At 40.0% G+C, this 22,953-nt stretch overlaps 1 protein-coding gene across 3 annotated transcripts in view; it reads left to right on the top strand.

Moving 5' to 3' along the window:
* The first annotated feature begins 83 nt into the window (after positions 1-83).
* The window catches only part of htt (huntingtin), a 37,657-nt gene continuing 14,787 nt past the window's right edge, over positions 84-22,953 (top strand). Inside the window, exons 1-39 of one of the 3 annotated variants that reach the window (XM_079337814.1) lie at positions 84-1,174; positions 3,686-3,769; positions 4,393-4,513; positions 4,637-4,696; positions 4,874-4,953; positions 5,057-5,195; positions 5,677-5,818; positions 5,959-6,137; positions 6,239-6,443; positions 6,806-6,850; positions 7,101-7,178; positions 7,287-7,678; positions 9,328-9,454; positions 9,566-9,681; positions 9,768-9,879; positions 10,642-10,779; positions 12,929-13,087; positions 13,171-13,268; positions 13,344-13,483; positions 13,617-13,680; positions 15,308-15,408; positions 15,553-15,699; positions 15,861-15,981; positions 16,082-16,227; positions 16,384-16,550; positions 16,654-16,877; positions 17,024-17,150; positions 17,230-17,354; positions 17,452-17,562; positions 17,754-17,831; positions 18,243-18,466; positions 19,568-19,646; positions 19,987-20,148; positions 20,244-20,299; positions 20,455-20,603; positions 20,842-20,978; positions 21,064-21,180; positions 22,127-22,249; positions 22,393-22,643. In XM_079337814.1, coding sequence (XP_079193940.1) covers positions 1,077-1,174; positions 3,686-3,769; positions 4,393-4,513; positions 4,637-4,696; positions 4,874-4,953; positions 5,057-5,195; positions 5,677-5,818; positions 5,959-6,137; positions 6,239-6,443; positions 6,806-6,850; positions 7,101-7,178; positions 7,287-7,678; positions 9,328-9,454; positions 9,566-9,681; positions 9,768-9,879; positions 10,642-10,779; positions 12,929-13,087; positions 13,171-13,268; positions 13,344-13,483; positions 13,617-13,680; positions 15,308-15,408; positions 15,553-15,699; positions 15,861-15,981; positions 16,082-16,227; positions 16,384-16,550; positions 16,654-16,877; positions 17,024-17,150; positions 17,230-17,354; positions 17,452-17,562; positions 17,754-17,831; positions 18,243-18,466; positions 19,568-19,646; positions 19,987-20,148; positions 20,244-20,299; positions 20,455-20,603; positions 20,842-20,978; positions 21,064-21,180; positions 22,127-22,249; positions 22,393-22,643 — 5,222 coding nt within the window. In that variant the 5' untranslated portion in view covers positions 84-1,076. Of the gene's footprint in view, positions 1,175-3,685; positions 3,770-4,392; positions 4,514-4,636; positions 4,697-4,873; positions 4,954-5,056; positions 5,196-5,676; positions 5,819-5,958; positions 6,138-6,238; positions 6,444-6,805; positions 6,851-7,100; positions 7,179-7,286; positions 7,679-9,327; positions 9,455-9,565; positions 9,682-9,767; positions 9,880-10,641; positions 10,780-12,928; positions 13,088-13,170; positions 13,269-13,343; positions 13,484-13,616; positions 13,681-15,307; positions 15,409-15,552; positions 15,700-15,860; positions 15,982-16,081; positions 16,228-16,380; positions 16,551-16,653; positions 16,878-17,023; positions 17,151-17,229; positions 17,355-17,451; positions 17,563-17,753; positions 17,832-18,242; positions 18,467-19,567; positions 19,647-19,986; positions 20,149-20,243; positions 20,300-20,454; positions 20,604-20,841; positions 20,979-21,063; positions 21,181-22,126; positions 22,250-22,392; positions 22,644-22,953 lie in introns of all 3 variants that reach the window. The other 2 variants (XM_079337812.1, XM_079337813.1) reach the window with 2 other exon arrangements.

Genomic DNA, 22,953 nt, shown 5'->3' with positions numbered 1-22,953 from the left:
GTTCGTTAATACATGGTAAAAGATGGAAGAAAATAATTAAGGAAAAAAAAAGGAAAACAATGCTATTAAACCCATGCTAAACAAATGCTTTCAGGGAACAGAAATAGGCTATAGAATCAACACGTTATTGCAATGGAAACAAAGCCAATTAATGTATGCATGGTAGGGGTATCAGTTTATGGAAAACCAGAATGAGAATGACGGCACATCAAGATACCAAAATGAAAGTCATGGATGCTTGAAAGGTCCTAAGCCTTCATGTAAAACACTACATCAGTGAACCAGAATTTCCACATTTCCTACTGTTAACTGTCACCACTGACATGATTGGATGTTGTCTGATGATCAAACATGATATAAACAATCACTTCTAGTTTATCTACCAAAAGCACTTCAACCTATTAAGACATCTGTTTCAGATTTGAATTGGTGTGTTTTACCCATTCATTGTCTCCCCCGCCCACTGTTTCAGGTGATAGAATGAGCATCAGCCAGGCCTAGTAAAGGTGAAAGTCAAACAAATATTTTTCCTTGAGTGTGTTTTTCTCATTAAAGTAATTGCAAACCCTAAACCTTCCAAGTTTTATCTCTACGCGCAGGTAAAAGCCGCCACAGTATTGGCCACATACTGTTCTTGCAATCTGCCTTTCAGTGGTCTCGTGACTGAATACAATAACAACAAAAGAAAAAAAAACGCGGCCACTCATTGGTTCGTTCACAAGTCATTCAACATAAAAGTCCAGTCTTATTGGCCGCAGACTTTGCCTCCCTGCTTCTTCTGTCAAGTTCTTCCATATGCCACTTCCTTGTTAGATTTGTCCGTGCAACGCAGCGTTGCAGCAAATATGGCTCACTATAAACCATAATTTTGTCAGTTTTGGAACACCATTGGGAAAATATAAGCGCTATATAGCACGAACAGAAGGCGGAGAGGCGGGGTAGTTGTCACGAGCAGTGTTAGCACTCTCGTCGCACTACGCACCGCTTGCTCTCCGTTTGTTCCCACTGTGCTAGCTTGTTAGCTGACATAGTAAATATTAGCTAGCAAAGCTAGTTGCTTACTGTTGATTGATAAAATGGCCACCATGGAGAAACTGATGAAGGCCTTTGAGTCTCTGAAGTCATTCCAGCAGCAACAGGGGCCACCAACCGCAGAGGAGCTGGTCCAGAAACAGTAAGTGTATTATCGCCTAACGGCATCGGCTCTGGGTTAAACTGTTATTTGGCTCCCAAGGGTAGCTCGGGAGCCAAATAACGCCCCCGGGTGAACAAGGTTTAGTCCCTGGCTTGAAGCTAGATAAGCTAACATGAGAGCTATACATCTTAAAGTCTATAACTCTAAGCTTTGATATAAACGTATCTCATATTTGAGCTTGAATTATGTCCAAACATTGCACCTCTGCTCGGCGACGCTTATCCGCCTAATACTTACATAGTTTATGCTTAGCAGAAGGTTAACGTCAGAATGTTTATTTTTTATTTTTAGGATAGTTTAGAATATATTTATTAGTTATATCAGACCACAAGCAAAAGACGTCAGAATGAAATTATTAAATATTAGGTCGCTGCTAATGGATGAGCAATTACATTTTAAAGTAAGCCACTTTTAGCATAATATTTTATTAAATGATCAGAACGGAAGATACAAACAGTAAAAGTACCTTTGCCAATGACCGGCTGTGTAAATGTTACTAGATTGAAGGTTAGGCCTAAGGTGTCAAATTGGGTTCAAATAGGCAAAGTTACTGTCAAACATTTTGTAATGTGGCAAAACAGAGGTTTACAATCATGTGTAATTGTGTCATTAATCATTATGTATGCTTTTTTTCTATGGTAGAGCTGCGAACATCTCATGATTCTATTTGATTTCCATTCTTGGGGTCACAATTCAATTCAGAATCGATTTTTCTTTTCAAACCAATTCTGGATTCATTGATCCATGGATTCAAGGTCAATTTATGAATTACTACATACTTAAAGATCTAGTATCTTTTTGACTAGCTTAATTTCTTGTTGCTGTATTTGGCATTCTGCTGAGTTAAAGAGCTAAAAACTTTTGTAGTAATGAATCGATTTTAAATCTTAGAAGAGAAGAAACCCGTATTCCATGAGAGTAGAGGTATAAAAAAAAAAAATCAATTTGGATTATTGTTTATACCTCTACTCGCACTCATACCCAAAAAGGAAGGGGAGCCCAGCTTACAACCCACTATGACAGCTCATCTAAATTAACCATTTTGCCACTCTCACTCATACACCATAATGAAATCCATCAAACTTGAGGCAAGGCTGGTCCAATATTTCCAGTTGGGTAATGCTTCCTGGAGATGGTGAACAGGCAATTAAACCAGGCTCAGCAGCTTGCAGCAAGCACACCTTTCTGATTCTAAATCTCCAGTAAGATGCCAGAAATTGGCAAAGAAGAGTTGATTTACACTGGGGTAATGGTGCAGACACAGAGGGTCATGAAGGTCAGTAGCTGTGAAATGGGGTAGTAGGGTGGGTTGGTGGGCATCAGTCGGACCTTAGATGCTGTATACTTCAGGGTAAGTCCCAAGGTGGCCGGAGCCAAACCCCTCAGAAAAAAACACCTTTGTGCTGAGTTAAAAAACCTGCCTCCATCACTCAAAGGCTTAGTTCACTTTAAGGCTGCTGAGCCAGGTTGTGTTGCTTGCTCACCCAGTTTAGGTTTGTGCACAACAGCTCACCTTTTGGCCAGTACTTCAGTACTTGGTACCATCCTTCTTAGATATGACAGTCAACTAGTTAAAAGACAAAAAAATCTTTCATTTGCTAGCTTAAACTACATGCTATCTCCAGGAAATACTGATTCTCAAGGATTGTGAGGGAACAGGTAGTGTCTTGCATACAGGCTGTGTAAGTCAGGTTGAATCTAATTTAACCAAAAGCTGTTAAAATTGTTGAAATAATTGTAGAACAGTAAAAAATGATTAGCTGCTGTGACAAGTTGATAACTTTTCAAATGGGCATTACTTTGGATATTTGAGTAAATTAACCACATAGTAGGACTTTCACATAGTTTTTCAGGCTAATAACAAATACATGCGCTAGTCATACTGATGTAGTACAGGAGCTCTTTTCCTGACTTGATTTTTTTATGGCTATTTTTCTGTATCTCTCATTTTTATAACACAAGCATGTTAAAAAAAAATAGGCTGCACAAGGAGATGAATATCTTGCATCTGTGTCAAGTGGGTCTTAAATGGTAAATGTCCCACCCCCTTCAGAGTGATCGGGGAGAGTCTTGGGTCTATGCACTCTAACTGGAAAACATGAGAGCATATTAAGACTGAGACCGTATCCCATAATCACCATCACCTGCTGTCACCAAAGTCAGACCAGGCTTTGTTGTATTAGATAATACTATAAATGTAGTCGTTGAAACTAGTTGCATGAAATAATATTATCAAGTGCATGTAAGTAATTTGTGCTTTGAATTAGTTTCTTTTACTTTGATTAGCACATTAAGCCGAACATTATACAAAGGAAAACCTCTTGAGTGATGCAAGCTTGGAAACACACCTGAAGCATTTGCTACTTTGAAGTCTGTTTCTTCCCGTTTGACATTCTGTGACACAGGGCTTTGGAACAGGCTGGTCAAGCAGTAAGTGTTGCCATGGTTCCTTCTCACCTTCTAATCCCTCCCAACTTTCCTCCTTTACAGGAAAAAGGAACAGGCTACCACGAAGAAGGACAGGGTCACCCACTGCTTGACAATATGTGAAAACATTGTGGCTCAGTCTCTGAGGTAGGCCTGCTGATTGAAAACAAAAATCTTTAACCATTTTATATTGGGGGGTGTAAAAACAATGACCTCAGAGTTATTATTGCGACTTTGCGAGTAAGGTTTCAATTAAATAACATTAAGATAGCATCAAATTGACCACTTGTGATTTTCTCGTGGACAGTAGGCATAAGGTGCCATATTAATTAAAAAAAATCTGGAACCAAGAGTTGCTTCTCATGATGAAATTCTAAGAACCTTTTTTAGGTATTTACACTTAAAGTTAAGACTAAATCCTGTTAAGGTTAAAAGTATTCACGAAACATCCCTGAAGAGAACTCTTAAGAGATAACAGCTAGAAATGGAGAGGATGGTTTAGAGAGGCTTAGGAGTTTCTTCAGTAGAGAAATGATGGAGGAAACTCTGAACCCTGAATGACCTAACTATACCAGGACTAAACTATATCTATAAGTGCAAAACAATGTGTATAAGCAATAGTATGCCAAGCAAGAGTACAGTTTGGCAGTGTAGTACTTAACAATCCTAGAGGCTAACTTTTTAATAATGGATGGAATGGATAGTAGTATAAATGCATATATGTGTAATGACATTCCCCTCACATTTGCTCTTTATGGTGCTGGGAACAGAACGTCTCCAGAGTTTCAGAAACTGCTCGGCATTGCCATGGAGATGTTCCTGCTCTGCAGTGATGACGGTGAATCAGATGTCCGGATGGTAGCAGATGAGTGCCTCAACAAAATCATCAAAGTGAGCAAGATCCTATATTCCACCAGCAAGAAGGAATAAGTACTTGATGCGAACTCTGTTAATGGGAGTTCACTTCAAATCAGCTATGTTGTCCAGAATGATGATTTATATATTTATCTTTAGGCACTGATGGACTCCAACCTGCCTAGACTGCAGCTGGAGCTGTACAAAGAAATAAAGAAGGTAATCAGAGATATACAGTACCCGGGTTACAAAGTAGTGTTTGCTTTTTTTAAGACCAGGCCTAAGTCTATATATGTGCTTCTTGTAGAGTGTCTAAAGTGGTAACACTAGATTGCAGAAAATGTTTGACAATGATGGTCGTAGAAATGTTAATGATTGTTTGTGTATCTTTTGTAGAATGGTGCCTCCCGCAGTCTAAGGGCGGCTTTGTGGAGGTTTGCTGAGCTTGCCCACCTCATCAGACCCCAAAAATGCAGGTATACACATTAATGCCTTAAAGTGGTTTAACCGAATTCACAAGAAAACGCATGACATCCCTCAGAATCAGGTATCTGACCTCTTTATTTTTCTTTTGGCCAGACCCTACCTGGTCAACTTGTTGCCATGCCTCACCAGAATCACCAAGAGGCAGGAGGAGACAGTACAGGAGACACTAGCTGCAGCAATGCCAAAGATCATGGCTGCCCTCGGACACTTTGCCAATGATGGCGAGGTCAAGGTAAATATACAAAGCAAAAATATGAGTTGAACTCAAAATGTGTAGGAGGGAGCACTTCCTGGAGTCAGAAAGTGTAGATTTGAGGGGCTTTGAGTGAGTCTGAAGTTTAAAAATGCCTTTATCTTCATGTTGAGGTCTTGTAGACCTTAAAACCAGACTTTGATGTATTCCAGCATCAAACCTTCATCAGACGTTAGGGTTACTTCCAGATAAAGGCTTGGGGCCAAAATGTGCCAAAATCTGTTTTTAGGGTCTACAGTGACCATTGCATGAAACTACAGACATTGAAATTATTAAAAAGTAGCACATTTTCCTTTTTCAAAACACAATCTATGGAAATAGAGATGTAGGATAATAACAGATACCTCTAAAAAGCATGTTGAAGAGTAAGAAAGAGCTGGTCTGCACATTTTCGAGGATGTTCACTTAAATAATTTCTTCAAAGCCTTCTTTCATCAGAGCTCATCTATTTGTGTCCCAGGTTCTGCTGAAGTCATTTATTGCCAACCTGAAAACCAGTTCCCCCACCATCAGACGCACAGCAGCCAGCTCAGCCGTCAGTGTGTGCCAACACTCGAGACGCTCAAGCTACTTCTACACCTGGCTTCTTAATGTTCTCCTGGGTAGGATACACAAAGGCTGGCGCTCACACCCAAACATTTCACATGTGCCTATGTCAGGTTTTTTCATCTGTAAAGCCTGTTTGAAACTACTAAGCATTTGGGACAAGACAACAACAATCTGACCTCTTCTCCCATTGTAGGTCTGCTTGTTCCAGTGGATGAGGAGCACCCTACTCATCTAATTCTGGGGGTGCTGTTAACCCTTCGCTATCTGATGCCTCTGCTGCAGCAACAAGTTAACACAGCCAGCCTCAAAGGAAGCTTTGGAGTCATGAGGAAGGAGGCTGATGTTCAGCCTACTCCTGAACAACTTCTTCAGGTAGAAGGGCGAGAACAGTTGTGTTGATGTCTGGGAGCTTAGAGTGATCATAGAGTAATAGCTTAATTTTTCCGTGTGTGTGTGTGTGTGTGTGCGTGCAGGTGTACGAGCTGACCCTACACTACACACAACACTGGGATCACAATGTGGTCACGGCATCTCTGGAGCTTTTGCAGCAGATGTTCAGGACTCCATCTCCAGAACTTTTGCACATGCTCATCACCCCTGGCAGCATTTCACATGTAACTGTGTTTCGCCAAGACATCGAGAGCCGTGCACGCTCTGGCAGCATCCTGGAGCTCATTGGTAAATGCATAAAAAAACAAAACAAGATTTTCCCTTTAACTTGTGTCCCCTTTCATAAAGTTATGCCAGTGTTAGAGTTTTACATATTGTCAAATGGGACTAAGAAATACCTCTGGATCTGCTGTACCTATTTGCCCTACCAGTTTATTTATTAACCCCTACTTACTGACTTTACTTAAGTAGTGTTGTTGCTCTACGCTCTACTTCTACTTCAATATCTGTTTTTTTTTTCTCTCTGCTTGCTCTGTCATTCCTTGATTTCTGTAAATAATTCTGTTGTTTCCTGCAATCTGTTTTTTTGCTCTTGCTGCTTTTTACTTCCTCACCTGCTGTTTCTACTTCCTGTTTCCTGCCAATGCCAGTGGGAGGGTCCACCTGCAGTCCGCTCCTACTCAGGAAACAGAGAGGTGACTTGTCTATTTATCTCCTCTGGTCACCGGAGCTCATTAACTGATGTTAAAGGATTTGACCAAACGTTCCGATGACTGAGTCACTGATTATTGTCCTGATGTTTAGAAGCGTTAAGGACGGTTCTGTTGTTGTTTTCAGTTCACTCAGTTAAAGGTCAATTTGTGCCACATTTTGGTTTTAGTCTTTCCCCATCTTAGAGTAATTGTTAGTGTTAATGTTTTGTTCACATTTAGCTACTGTTTCCAGGTAAAATGCTTTCTGGGGATGAGGATGGGCTGGAAGATGATGCAGAGAGAACAGAGGTCACTACTGGTCCATTTACAGGTAGGAAGCACCCACATGGTGGCAAACTGTTGATTTGTCAACAATTTTATCTTCGATATTTTAATTGTTAAACATGCCACTTCAAACATGCTCTGTGAATGTCTTCAGCGTCTGTTGCAGGGGCAGATGGCTCCTCTACGGCGCAGGTTGACATCATCACCGAGCAGCCACGCTCCCAGCATACCTTGCAACCCGGTGACTCTGTGGACCTCAGTGCGTCCTCTGAGCAAGGAGGCGGGACATCTGCATCAGACACTCCCGAGTCACCCAACGACAATGAGGAGGAAATGCTGAGTCGGAGCTCGAGCGGCGGGGCCAACGTCACTCCAGAGACGGCCGACTACACCACACCAGAGAACGCTACCCCTGAGGGAGGGCCCTTAGGAGCAGGCGGGACTTTGCTCAGTACTAATGACTGCTCACTTCCACCCAGTGACTCCTCCCAGACCACCACCGAGGGGCCAGATTCAGCTGTCACTCCTTCAGACGTAGCAGAACTGGTCAGTGTGACTATGGGCATGCACTAGAGTTTGATGGCACATGTACTGTAGGTAGACAAGCAAAAAAGGTAACTATTAACAATAGTTATAGTTCATGAACCTTAATAACCTTCATGGCATAGTTCTCTGAAGATGAATAATGTTGCACTTCTTTGACTTTCACTTTATTGGATGGAAAAAAGCTTTTCATCCTTGCTTTCATTCTATTTTTTGAGCATCACATTTCTTTATATGAGAATGTGTGGAGGTAGTTTTCCAAAAAAATCAATTTACCTGAAATTTCTATAAACGATTTCATAACCAAACCATGTTGTTGTTATCCTAATTTTCAGATATTAATCTAGTATTTGCTTTATGATGTAACTTTAATAATAGAAATATCTGACACAATTAGGTTATAAATTATAACAAGACCAGAAAAGGATAGAATATGATGAGTGTTTCCTACAGGTCAAATCTGTCTCATGCTTTGGGTAATGGATATCAGTCATCTTTTATTCAAAGAGTGACATTGAGTACAACATGCGATCTACTTGTGTGCTAATTGTGCAGGTCTTGGCAGTTAATATTAACATGCTCCCAATCAAAGGCCTTTAAATACACGATTGCCATGTTAACAATTCCACCTGTATGGTCCTGCCCCTTCTGCTTTGTCCTTCTTCCAAACTCGTCGTAGTCGCAAACTCCATTGCCGCGGGTGAATGAGCCATCCACCCCCTCGCCACCTTCCACTGAGGGTCCTGATGCCACAGACAGCGACTCATCTGTCTACACAGCGTCCTCTTCCTCTTCGTCATCGTCTTTCTCTTTCTCCTCCTCCTTCTATGCCATGTCCTCTTCTAGTACTAGTGACAAGGTCAGACAGTTGGACGTTTTGAAACAAGTTAGAGGGGCTTGCTTGAACCTGGCTTTCTTCATTTGTTCTTCTTTTCATTCACTTGTCCGTGAAACAGAATTTTCCCTGCCGATTGCCCTCTTTCCCTCTCTTGCGTCTATTTGTAGTACACCATGCTCTTTCCTCTTTTTCCTTGTTTCTCCTGTGATGCTTGTAAGGACCTTGGTTTGAAGGATTTTGCTTACTGGAAGAGTTCAAAGTAGAAGCATGAATTCCATTTATTTCTTTTCTTTCTGCAGATTTGGTTTCCTTTACATTTCAAAAGTCAGTGAAAGATATTTGTTCCACAGGAGGCCTCATTTAGTTACATTCCTCCATTTAAAAAATACTAAATCCAACAAAGTTGGAAAAACAAGTTCTCTGCAAAATGTCATGTATGTACCTCCCTCAAGTTTACTTGATCAAAGAGGAAATCATTCAGAAATGAAAGTCTGGATCAAGAGCTTGCTCCGCTATTGCAACAAATATTGAAGCGTTCTCGAGTTTACGTTTACTGTTTGAAGTTGATTTGCTGTAAATTGACTAGAACAAAGCATGATTCAGTAGAATTTAGAAGGGGGAATTTGTATGACTCGTAACTTCTGCCATTGTTTGATATGCATTGTCTTCCCCCTTGATCCAGCAAATCTAACTAGCAGTACAGTACCGTATCATTTGCATGTAGTTGCATTTGAAATGGATGTATTTGTTGTTTCTGGAAATGAATTGGAGTTCCCCTCAAGAGATGTTTGGTTATTTGTGTCTATGTAAAAAGGTGCTGGATGGCAGTGAGAGCCAGTACTCTGGGATGCAGATTGGAACACTACAGGATGAAGAAGATGAAGGAGTAGCACCTTCCTCCCAAGAAGAACCCTCAGAACCATTCCTGCAGTCAGCACTGGGTGTGTTAGTTTATCCATATATGAACAAAGTTGATTAGATTGACTGGTTCTGTTTTGTTTATTGATTTTAAATGTTCATTATGCCTGACGTCTTGGTGTGTTTGTATCCAGCTCTGAGCAAGCCTCATCTCTTTGAAGGCCGAGGCCACAACAGGCAGGGTTCAGACAGCAGTGTGGACCGCTTTATCCCCAAGGATGAACCTGCTGAACCTGAACCTGACAACAAGGTAGATGCACCCAGATGTGCCACTCCAAGGTTAGGGACGCAAAACATGTCCTTTATCTGTTTCTAATTCGTCTCCCTGCTTCATAGCCTTCCCGGATTAAGGGTCCAATCGGACATTATACAGACCAGGGTGTGGAGCCACTTGTTCACTGTGTACGGCTTCTTGCTGCTTCTTTCTTGCTGACAGGACAGAAGAATGGTAAGTGTTATTAGAAGTGCTCAATGAGTACCCAAAGCACCTTTTATACAAATTCGAACCACATTTTCTAATCCTAAGCCTAAAAAAGGGAATTTTGTTCTTTGAGCTAATCAAAGTATGACTGTTAAACAACGTGAACCATGTGTCCTTGGTTTGTTTCAGAAAAGACCATGATTTGGATGAACATTTTTACACAAGTCACAAACAGCTGTCATCAGGTGGAAAGTCCTAGTTGACTAATAGAATGTGGGGAAAAAAATACTATCACATTTTAGTTTTGTTTACTTCATTATAAGCCATACATTTTAAAAACCTTTCACACTCCCTTCTGCACCATGTTCATTTCCAAGTTTTGGAAAAAAAAATTTACATGATTACTCCATAATTAAAACGTAAGATGTTGACTATTATATTTCAATATCTGTTTTATATCGAATTCATAACAAGACCCATGCGTTCTCTTTCAACTGAAGTTGAGCCAGCAGTTAAAATCTCCAACTGAATTAACTATCATTTGTCTTTCTCTAAAGCATTCACTCGCCTTCCTTCCTTGTTTATACATTTTCAAATAAGAAATTCAGTTTATCAAAGCCTCATCATCAAACAATAAAATACTCGTAAAGTGTGTTGTACTTAAATGTTATTTCTTTTTCAGCGTTATACCCAATAATGTGCTTTTAGTATACAGAATTCCCTCGATTAGTTTTCTTTGAATCAAACATCTTTTATGTGCACGTCAATAACTGCTGCTAATGTTTGCAGGTCTTACCCCTGACAAGGAGGTGCGAGTGAGTGTAAAAGCTCTGGCCGTCAGTTGTGTCGGGGCAGCAGCAGCGCTACATCCAGAAGCTTTCTTTAATTCCCTCTACTTGGAGCCGCTGGACGGCACACCAGTGGAAGGTAAGTTTTGAAACAAAAAAAACCCTTTTTCAGATGGCAGCTGCACACTCTTGAAATGGCCAATGATAAAGGCCTACGTTTGGGGCAAACTTTATGGAATTATTATGATTGTTTTGACATTAATCATTACAGACTTAAAGTTAAACAAGAGAGAGAGAAGCACATTCTCACATTAGTTTTGCTATTTACATTACAAGTAGTTACTAAATATGTTGTTGTATATTTTGTAGCCACATAGTGCCACGAACTGTCATGGTCATAACTGTTGCTGCCGTGACGTTGCTGTATTTTAGCACCAGGCGCTCTGCTGTGCTACGCTGCTGGCATGCACTCTGTACAATGTCTTGAATGTTTGTGTCTGCCAGTGGTTGTCACTGCGTTGTTTTGAGGAAACAAATTAAATAAGTAACCGTAACAATCAAAATAATCTTAATGTACAATTCTGGATTTAAATCAAACAAACTTTCTTGGGGGGTAGTACTTTCCAAAGGTCCCAGCACCCCCAGGGTTTTAGATCACATACTGTCCTACATATTTTCCCCTTTATTTATCATTATCTAAGTCTGGCTGTTACAATAATTAAAACTTACAGAACAGAAGATTGTAGACTAACAATAAGTTAAAGAACATTTTCATCTTTTTTTAGATTCGTTTTTAATTTTAGTATATGTTGGCTTTGTTTTCCAATTTCACTGTAGTTGGATGTTTTTCTGGTTTGTTAGTTTAGATTGAATTTCATCAAGATGATTAATTTTTATGTAGTTTCTTTGTTTGTTTTTTTTTCATAATGTGGGATGCTTGTTTTAGAAAACAGATTCAAATACCATTTACTTTGACATTTAGTTATTCAACTGGATACTTGAACACAAGTCAAGATCTAAAACACTATTTTGTGTAGAGATGACTCCTAAAAACTGCTTGGGTGGCCAGCGGATGTTCCAACATCTGCTCCTTTAAGGCTACAAGCTAAAACAGAATTATTATTATTTTTATGATTATTGGAGATTTGTAATTGAAAGGTTAAATACATGCATGCTTTCTATTTTGTGTGCGCACGCAAACTTCATGCCAACCCTTCATAAGTCAGACGGTGCTTTCAGATTGTCCCTCCAATCTGCTTTCACTGTCCTCTTTGCCTTAACGCTGGAAGTGTTTAAACGGCCATGATAAGAGTGGATCAAATTCTCTAAAAGTTAAGGAAAGGTGGGTCAATGCTTCCTTTAAAACCTCCTTCAGCATACAGTAGGAAACACTGCACCATCCTTTACCAAAGGAGATGAGAAAGTGCCGCCCGTTAACAAAAACGTTTGATCTGTTTGAGGAGACAAGCTGCGATTGGTTTATATATTGATTTGACTTATAACTTGTTTGAAGAAGTTGAACACATTTTTATACATTTTTGTATCATGTTTAGTGGAGATGCTTTGCTGTTTGATGTTGATTCATATGAGAAATTGAAATTTAAACATAAAAAAAAGAAAAGGGACCCGGATCATGTAAGTTCCAATCACTATAATATGCCTTGAACCACTTTCATCAATCTCAATAAGTTATGCCGATGTTGTAAAATGATCAACGTTAGGTATCCTGGTAGTTTATATTCCTTTTATTTTAATTCCAACTTTGTTGTTATTCGGACTATTTCACCGATAAGAGGGTACTGGGGAATTTTCATCATTGTGAACATCTCCATCGGAAGAGTTTTTGTGTTTGATTTTTTTAAATTATTTTTTTATTATTGTTTTTGGTCTGTGATCCAATCGTTTCTAGATAAATGCAGATTTTTTAAATTTTTATTTTATTTATTTTTTTATTGTGAGATTCATCATTGTCAGTAAGCAGAGATGTTACAAATAAACATAGTGCAGTGCACTTCTCAAAGTTCCCATCAACATTAAATGGTTCCAGTAAGCACAATGTGAGGCTTTGGCAACTCAATAACGTTTTATGCAATACAGGCATATATTTTTTTTATGAAAACACATTTATTTGATTTGACTCTTCAAATACTTTGATAACTCCACCGCATACATCTTTCAATAGGCTTTTTTCACAAATATTAATGCAGTTATAAAAAGTATTTGTTGATGACTATTTATTCTGTCTTCATTACTTCCTCTGACTCACTTTTCGAAATGTCTCCTTGCAGAGCAGCAGTATGTCAGTGACATACTGGGCCTTATTGACCATGGGGACCCACAGATCAGAGGGGCCACAGCCATCCTCTCTGCAGCCATTATTCAGGCAGCACTCACCAAAACCCGTTTCAACATACACACCTGGCTGGCCAGTGTGCAAAGTGCAACAGGTAGGTTTGTGTAAGTATGGACAATTGAAAGCTCGGAATGTTTTAATGGTTCTTTCTTACCTGCTCGTCCTGTTACAACCTAGGTAACCCCCTGTCCCTGGTGGACTTGGTGCCTTTGCTCCAGAAAACCCTGAAAGATGAATCATCTGTCACCTGTAAGATGGCCTGCTCTGCAGTGAGGGTAAGACTGTTGGAACTATTGTGTCGGTAATCTTTAATCAATCAATGTTTGAGTCTAACCTCTTTTGTTTTTCAGCAATGCATCATGACTGTGTGCAGCAGTACGCTGAGTGAGCTTGGCCTGCAGTTGGTGATAGACCTGCTTGCATTAAGGGACTCTTCCTATTGGCTTGTCCGCACAGAGCTCTTGGAGACCCTGGCTGAGATGGACTTCCGGTAGGCTCATTTTTTTCTTACTTGGGTTTTTGTTCACTCACTCACTTAACTTTCCTCTCTTCATTACCTGATTTCCTCAGTTGATGTACAATTCCTGTGACCCCTCTTAAAAAATTTATGCTTTCCCTATTAGGTTACTCAATTTCTTAGAGATGAAAACAGAGACTTTGCACAAAGGCGATCATCACTACACTGGGGTAATTTCTCATACTTCTTTTCTTTTAGTATTGCTGTGGAAATGTGTGGCTTTCCTTGTTTTGTTGGATATTTCTTTGACTGCATTCTCGGAACCCATTTCCTTTTTGTTGTCTACGTCACTCTGACTCAACACATGGATATATAAGCTCCTGTATGATCAAATTGTTGGTATGTTTAATCATTCAAAATAATCAGTGAGAAGAGAACTGCACATTTAACACATACAAATGTGAAATGACTTTATGCAGAGTGGCTAATAGTAACACATCTTAACAAGTCAGGCGGAAATCATCATTCTATCCTTGCAACATATTAAAAAGAGTCGACTGAGGGACTGCAGATGTGAACTAGCTCTCAGCTAACTGGTGCAATACATCTAAAGGCAACATTTATGTTTGATATTGTACACGTTCCTTTGACAAATAAGTGTTAAGTTTACTAAAGATACATTTATAAGACCACAGGTTACAGCTTTAAAACACAAAATCATTGCAAATTGCATGTTGGCACAAAAACCGTACAAAAGAAAAGGACAATACATATGTTCAGGATTAAAGTATCTTTGTGAATCGGGTTACTAAAACCTTGTGATTTCTCACTTGTACATTTTTAACATCGTTGTTCAGAGTGTCTGATGTGACACAGGGGTCGACCTGCCCTGGGGTCAGTGCATTGACAGTACAGAGTAGTGGAGGATGAACATTTCCAACATCTGGCTGACACCTGACCCTTTTTGTCGTTTATCAGTCTGTCCACATCAGAGACTGCTTTCTAAACAGTTTTGTTTTCGTTCAGATGTGTGTATCTCAGGTAACAGTGCAGTTTGGACCTGATAAGGACTGGACGGTTCATCACATACAGTAGGCGGCTGTGGCTCAGTCTCTCAACCGGAAGGTCGAGGGTTAGATCCCCAGCTCTGATGTGTCCTTAGGCAAGACACTTAACCCCTAATTGCTCCAGGTTTAGGGTTATAGAACACATGTATGTGTGTATGAATGAGATTAGTGACTTGATGGTCAATTTACATAGCAGGCAACCGACAGTGTGTGACATGCGGTGTAAAAGCATGAAGTCAAGTCCATTTCCAGTAGAATGCCTGCTCTCGGTAATGTTGTCAAACGTACAGAGTGTGTTTGATGCAAACAGTTTCATCTTCTGATGATTTGGTGTCAGGCGTTTTTAATACGATAACATGATTCCAAACGAAAAGATGTGAACCTGTCCTTCAGCTGTGCACGCCTCAGAATGATCAACTACGTGCAGAGTTCCAAGTTCTTCAACTGAGTGAATCAACTTTTGAAGCCCGCACACCCATTGATGTTTCTGTTGGATTCATTGAGAAGTTGTGACTCATTCTTCGTACCTTGGTTAAGTTTAATTGTCTAAGGGTTGTGTTCACAAGTCAGAAGTTGACATGGCTTAGTTTTGAGTAAAGCAGACATGGTCACTAACATTTTATCCATATTACAACCAGAACCTTTGAACATGCCTTAGAAAGTAACCTGGAAAATGTGATTTGTAGATGCACGAGAGAAAATGGTGATGGACATGGACAGTGTATTTTGAGATGCTTTAAACTTGAGTTTTAAGAGTGGGGATTATGTGTCGTTTTTTTCCTCTGTTCAGCGGCTACGGCTACAGGAACGAGTCTTAAATGATGTTGTCATCCATCTGCTGGGAGATGATGACCCAAGAGTTCGGCACGTGGCAGCCTCAGCTGTCAGCAGGTACAACTCTTCTCTTCTATTCGCCCAGTTTATGCAAGACACACATCTTGTATAGAAGTTTATCAAAGCTAATTTGCCACAGGTAATGTCAGCCTTTTTCCATTTCCCCTGAACCCCCTAACTCGTCTCTATGCCTCTCATCAGGCTGGTTCCAAGGTTGTTCTTTGACTGTGACCAGGGTCAAGTCGACCCAGTGGTGGCAATTGCCCGGGACCAAAGCTCAGTCTACCTGCAGCTACTGATGCATGAGACCCAACCTCCCTCCCAGTTGACAGTTAGTACAATCACAAGGTACTGTACACATGCATTTCATGTCTCCTCGTGAAGAAATATACTTTGTAACTTTTGGCATTAAAGACTTAAAATGTTAAAGATCAAAGACAAAATCACAAAACACAATCTGTTACACAATGACTGTGCATCTCAGTGTTGCTCTTTTCTCTGTTTTCCAGGACATACAGAGGCTTCAACTTGTCCAACAATGTCACTGATGTCACATTGGAGAATAATTTGTCCAGAGTGGTTACTGCCATCTCCCATGCTTTTACCTCCTCTACCTCTAGAGCTCTTACTGTGAGCATGCTTTCATAACACGCATGCAAAAACTTTTGGCCATTTGTTTTTGCATTTCTTTTGAAATGTTTAAAAAAATCTCCTGTCTTTTTCTCTGCAGTTTGGCTGCTGTGAGGCACTGTGCCTATTGACCTCAAAGTTTCCACCCTGTACTTGGAACACAGGCTGGTTCTGTGGCTATGTTAGCTCCAGTAGTGGTTTTTCTTCTCGCTCTAGTCTCAACCGCAGCAGGGGAAGAGTTTTCAGGTGTGTCTTACCTCTCGAAAGAAGTGATGTTTTTTAACATTACATTTAGTCCTTGCTTACTGAAATAATTTCCCACTACTCCTGCTATCTATTTAAATTCCTCAATCTCTATTCACACCAAATTCTCTTCTGTCCTTCTTCTTCTGGGCTCAGCAGCGCACCAGCCACTTCAACCACTTCCCCATCTGCTGCAGACACTGAGCGGAGAACTCTGACAGTGGGAATGGCCAACATGGCCCTCTCCTTACTGTCATCTGCCTGGTTTCCACTAGATCTTTCTTCACACCAGGATGCACTTGTGCTTTCTGGCAATCTGCTTGCGGGTTGGTATTATACCTAGGATTTTACATGATCCTGCTGTTCCAAAACCTTGGGAAAAATACAACAACTTGTAGTAGATTAACCAGTTATTAATGTTGTTCTTAGCTGTGGCTCCTAATTGCATGCGCAACCCCTGGGCTGGAGAGGAAGAAGGCAGCAGTGGCAGCACAAACACCAGTGGAGGCCCGAATAAGATGGAAGAGCCTTGGGCAGGGCTGTCTGAGCGCTCCTTGGTAGCAATGGTGGAGCAGCTCTTCTCCCACCTGCTAAAAGTCCTCAACATTTGCACCCATGTCATGGATGACACACCACCTGGACCAGCTGTTAAGGTAACTTTTCATAGGCTTTTTTTTTTTTTTTGCATTGATTAGCTTGTATTCAATGTTTTGTTTATACTAAGTAATATTAGCATTTATCTGCCTATAATTATAAGCTGGCAATTGGTTATAGTTTGCTCTTTGTAATGCTTTTTAAGACCACCCTTCCGTCCCTGAGCAACACTCCCTCACTCAGTCCCATTCGGAGAAAAGGCAAGGAGAGGGATTCTTCTGAGCCTAGTGCTGCCCCTATGAGTCCCAAGAAAAGCAGTGAGGTCAACACAGGTACACTTGAGCAGGTAGCGATAAAAAACTGGTGTCTTTGAATTTGAAAAACATTTAACTTTGTGCTTTTTGTGAGCAGGTAGGCCAGCAGACAACACAGGGTCAGCGGCTGTAAACAAGTCAACAACCCTTGGCAACTTCTACCATCTTCCACCCTATCTCAAGCTGTACGATGTCCTTAAAGCTACTCATGCCAACTTTAAGGTCAGAATGTGCATCCATTTTGCAAAAGTGCCTTTGAAATTAAAGTAGTCTCAATGTTTTTTGGAGGGATTCATATGAACTGTGTTTGTTTGTCTAGGTAACACTGGACCTCCACAGTAGCCAGGAGAAGTTTGGAAGTTTCCTCCGTTCCACCTTAGATGTTCTGTCTCAGCTCCTGGAGCTGGCCACACTGCATGACATCAGCAAGGTCAGGATAACAATGACTGCATTTACCCTCAGACACTCGTTATGGTTTATGATCTGACTGGATTAAAACATAATCCTTTTTGTCATTCTAATAAATTAATGTACAACTATTTTTTTCATGTTCGGCAGAGAAAAAAAAGAAAAGAAGAAAAGACTGCATTTACCTTAATGCTATAAAATGTTTTATTACAGTGTGTTGAGGAAATTTTGGGCTATCTCAAGTCCTGTTTCTCAAGAGAACCAACGATGGCTACTGTTTGTGTACAACAGGTCAGTGTTGTGTGTTTGTTGTCTGTAATGTCACATTTATTGTGTGTGGCAGTCTTTTAAGGTTCCAGCACTGAGCAGTGTGCTGCAATCAGTGCGACTCCACACAGATTGAGGCTGGTTCCTGCCGACAGGGCCTGTAAAGGTTTTGGTTTCCCTGTGCGATGGTTCCATACATCTTTATACACATAAACAGCAATGCACCAGTTAGATTTCATCTTGTCATATCTTAGCTAAGTTTAATTCTGGCAGGATACATCAACTAGTTCATGCTTGTTTACAAATTTGGTTTCACCGAAGTGATACTTTAAAAGTGTTGCAAAGGTCATATTTGGAAATAAAACACATCTACTCTAGCTTGCAGTCCAAACTATTGATGAGATTTTTCAAGCAACTGATTACTTCTTTCTTTAGCTGCTGAAGACTCTGTTTGGCACCAACTTGGCTTCCCAGTACGAGGGCGTCCTGAGTGGACCAAGCCGATCCCAGGGCAAGGCTCTCCGTCTAGGCTCGTCCAATCTACGACCAGGCCTCTACCACTACTGCTTCATGGCACCATACACTCACTTTACTCAGGCTCTTGCTGATGCAAGTCTGCGCAACATGGTGCAGGCTGAACAGGAGCAAGACACTTCTGGGTGAGTTGTAGCAACCCACAGGTTTGATAAAAGACCTTAAATTAGTGCTGCAGTTTCCGATGGGAAATGGGGGGAGGGGACATTAAGGATGACTGTATGAATTAGCAGCACTGTGTTTTTCTGTCTAATTTGACAATTTGCTTTAGTGTATATTATGTAAGTATATTTTTTACAAATGTATCCAACTACCTACTCACCTCCAGGTCTGTATCTCTGTAAGGGATTTATAGATAGACTGAGTTAACTTAAGCAGCTGACTTTCCCTGTGATGTCAGTAGGAACAAGGTGTAATGTATTTTAATTGTTTATTGCAGGAACTTAAACTTTACACGACAGGTGAAGGCATTATTTTAGGTTAAATCTCATTTCACTGCCTCCAATAGATCCAAAGTCGAGCCCATTGATTTCCAATAATAAAAATGGACAAATAGGACTAGTACACAAATCTGTTAAATAAACTGAAAGCATGAGTAAAAAGCCTAGTGCAGCTGGCAAGGCACCTTCTAAAGATTACGTTGACTAAGATCATTTACAAGACGACAGTGCCCTCTGCTGGTGAAATGGACCCAAAAAACCACCTCACTCCAACATGTATTATTTAGTATTTCATTAACACAATTTTTTTCTTATATATGTTAGTTGTGCCTTTCCAGGTTCAACAATAACAACTCACAGTATTATTAGATTTTACAGGAATTGACAAATTATGTTACAAACAACACTACAATAGGTTAAATTCTTAATCCTCAAGGACACACCAAAGGCACACAATGATATATATAGTCCTATACCCTGGATACTTCCTGGAAGTATGTGCAAAGTCCGAACAGCAACTGTTTCATTGCTTAGGGAACTTATTACTTGTAGATGCAGATCCTATGACGCATTTAGTCTATTTTTTGGGGGGGATGGATTTCTCCTTTAACAATCAAATGTTAGATCTCGAACAAATATGATAAAGAATATCAAATACCAAAGTCTGACAACTAAGCATGGTTGCACATATCACTGACTCGCATGCTTCTGCTGACTTTATTCAAGTTAAAAGCACCAACAACAGAATGAACCATGACTAATCCTTACTACTTTCCCTACTTCTAGATGGTTTGATGTAATGCAAAAAGCTTCAAACCAGCTTAGGTCTAACATCGCAAATGCAACACGCCACAGAGGAGACAAGGTAAACTTTTTTTCTTTTCTTTTCTTTTTTTTTAAAACTTCTTCATGCTTCTTTTATCTTTAAATTCCTATTTTACATCTGTGATTCTCTAGGTCCTGGTCACGTCAAACAAAACAAAACATTGACTTTGTTTTTGAACTCAAGAATTTACTTTTCACATGTTTTTATTTTGTTGATTAACACATTTTTAATTGTATATGGGTTGATTATTGGGCTTCAGTATTGTGTTTGGGAGTGACTGTATAACAAGACGTGTTTTTATTCATCATCATTTTCTTCACTAATCTATTGGAGTAAGGTGCTCTGGTTAAGATTTTTTGTCTTATTTTTGTTTCTCCAGAACGCCATCCACAACCACATTCGTCTGTTTGAACCTCTGGTGATCAAAGCTTTAAAGCAGTACACTACAAGCACTTCTGTGACCCTGCAAAGACAAGTACTGGACCTTCTTGCCCAACTTGTGCAGCTAAGAGTCAACTACTGCCTGCTTGACTCAGATCAGGTAAACCAAATAAACAAACAAACAAAGAAAAAAATCTTTTGCTTATTGCTCAAATTTTAAATATTTGCTTACTCAGGTAGATGTTTATGTTCCAGGTGTTCATAGGATTTGTCCTGAAGCAGTTTGAGTACATTGAGGTTGGCCAGTTCAGGTAGGTTGTTTTTTTGTTTTTTTTCACTGCAGTAATAAAAAAGGTGTTTTTTCAGAAAGCCATGCATCTTTTAGGCCTGTTAAGAGTTTATTACATGAACATGTAAACCTTGCTTAACTGTGGATGAGTTAAACATCTTTTGGTGCTTTTGGCAGAGATTCCGAGGCCATCATTCCCAACATCTTTTTCTTCCTGGTGTTGCTGTCTTATGAGCGTTACCATTCTAAGCAAATCATAAGCATCCCAAAGATCATCCAGCTATGTGATGGCATAATGGCGAGTGGCAGGAAAGCTGTCACACATGGTGAGAGGGACACACAATTATATTTTCTACCTGTAAACCATTTATCAATTAACTTTATTCTTGATTTAAATTCCTCAATTTGATACACACATACACACAAATGGCCTTTAGCTTTTACTAGTTACGCATGCTTCTTTTTTACTTTTTTTTAAAAAAAATTATTGAAGAAGGAGCACATGTACGAATATTTCAAAAGACAAAACATTGTTTAAAATTTACTTTCCTATTTTCTTCCCAGCTATTCCAGCCTTGCAGCCTATAGTGCATGACTTGTTTGTTTTGAGGGGCTCAAACAAAGCAGATGCGGGTAAAGAGCTGGACACCCAGAAAGAGGTGGTGGTCTCCATGCTGCTTAGACTTGTGCAATACCATCAGGTAAGGTCACATATTTAAACAAACACAACGTGGGAATCCCATGAATGTTTTCTCTGTATGACATTAGCTTATGCATGCATTGTAGGTGCTGGAGATGTTTATCCTTGTGCTGCAGCAGTGTCACAAAGAGAATGAAGACAAGTGGAAACGGTTGTCCAGGCAGATTGCTGATGTGATACTTCCATTGATTGCTAAGCAGCAGGTCGGTCTATACTCTAGTTTTTAAAAAAAAAACATTGAAGATAATATTGATGACTTTTTGTGACTTACAGCCATGGAGACCGTCAATGACACATCTATGCATACACGTCTATACGGCAATTTTAAACTTTTAACTATTATGAGCTGGTTGATTTTAGATGAAGTGAGTAACAGCATGCTGCAGAAACAGCCTTTGTTGATATGTTCATAAGCAAGATAATAATCAACAGTGAGTTATACATTTGTTAAAACAGAGAGCTGAAATCACTGCTTAGACATGAAAATAAAAAGCAAATACTAAAAACCATTAAATCCACAAAAGAACAAACAAGACTTCATGTCAACACCACACAATGTCTGCTGCTTAACCTATTATAACGCTGGGATGGGGCTTTACCTGCTTTGTGATCATTCAGTTCCCCTTTTCAAAACATATTCATAAATAAATCTGTCACATGTTAGCGGTTTTACAGATATCACTGAACATTTTGTCACTTTAGCCACCTGAACCCAATTCTTTTTATCTTTATGCAGCTACGTGGTTGCTTGGTTAACAGGCCTCCAGATTTCAATTGTTTAAGATCAGGGATGTAATGGTTCACTTAACTCACGATACTGAGTTCACAATACTGAGTTCACGATACGATTCTCTCACAATTTATTTTACTAGAATCTGGAGGTGATTGGAGCTTCTCATTGTGCTGTTGATTAAATGCTGCATCATTTTGGTTATGCTATTTGTGAACTTCTCTGAAAGTGAAGACAAAACCCGTGTGCCAATATTACAACAAGACAGTCTTGGCAAGCCAAAATTCTTCCACTGCCGTGATACTGCCTGCTTATTACAACTAACCTCCTCTGCTCTACAGCTGCTGACACTTCATGATATTCCTGCGATTCTTTGAATGGACTGGTTTCAGCCTTCCTTTCTTTGTGTTGTTCCTCAGATGCACCTGGACTCTCCGGAGGCGTTGGGAGTGTTAAACACTCTGTTTGAGACAGTGGCCCCCTCCTCTCTGAGACCAGTGGATATGCTACTCAAGAGTATGTTCACCACCCCAGCAAGCATGGTGAGATGTCCCGTGTGATAACAAAACAAACAAAACATGCTCTAATCACTTTAGATATGATGCACCTTCAAATCAAGCAGAACAGCTGTGATGTGATTGCAAAATATCGATGTTTGATTCAAATAAAATCTCCACTCCTCCAGGCATCAGTAACTACAGTCCAACTGTGGGTGTCTGGTATCCTGGCGGTGCTCCGAGTACTCATCTCCCAGTCCACTGAGGACATTGTCCTCTCCCGGATCCATGAACTTTCCCTCTCTCCGCATCTCCTCTCCTGCCACACAATCCATCGGCTCCATCAGCAGAGCCCCTCCCAAAATGAACAAACCACTATTGATACTCAGGTGCCTAATGATGAGACACAAAAAGCTCCACCTGAGGAAACCTTTGCCAGGTTAGTGAGAGTCCTAGCTGTGTCTAGTTTAATTCTAATCTTGAGTTTGGAGTTAAGATGTGACATAAGATGAGTTGTACTTTAATATCGCTGTCTTAGAGTAACAGAGATTCCAAATTATACATTAACAGAGTTAATACCCCCCCAAAATGATACATCACATTACAGCATTCCTTTCCATATATCAATGTCCACATATACATGACCCCCTTCTGACAGCAGTAAAATGTAGTGTAGGAATATTGCACGACCCTCAGCACATTCGACATAACATGTTGTTTTGAAATGTAATGCACAGAATCAATAATGA

This window comes from Symphodus melops, assembly GCF_947650265.1.
Source record: "Symphodus melops genome assembly, chromosome: 2".
In the NCBI taxonomy this organism is placed as follows: domain Eukaryota; kingdom Metazoa; phylum Chordata; class Actinopteri; order Labriformes; family Labridae; genus Symphodus; species Symphodus melops.
The sequence above is the reverse complement of the archived record's forward strand: the minus strand, read 5'-3'. Positions and strand labels throughout refer to the sequence as shown.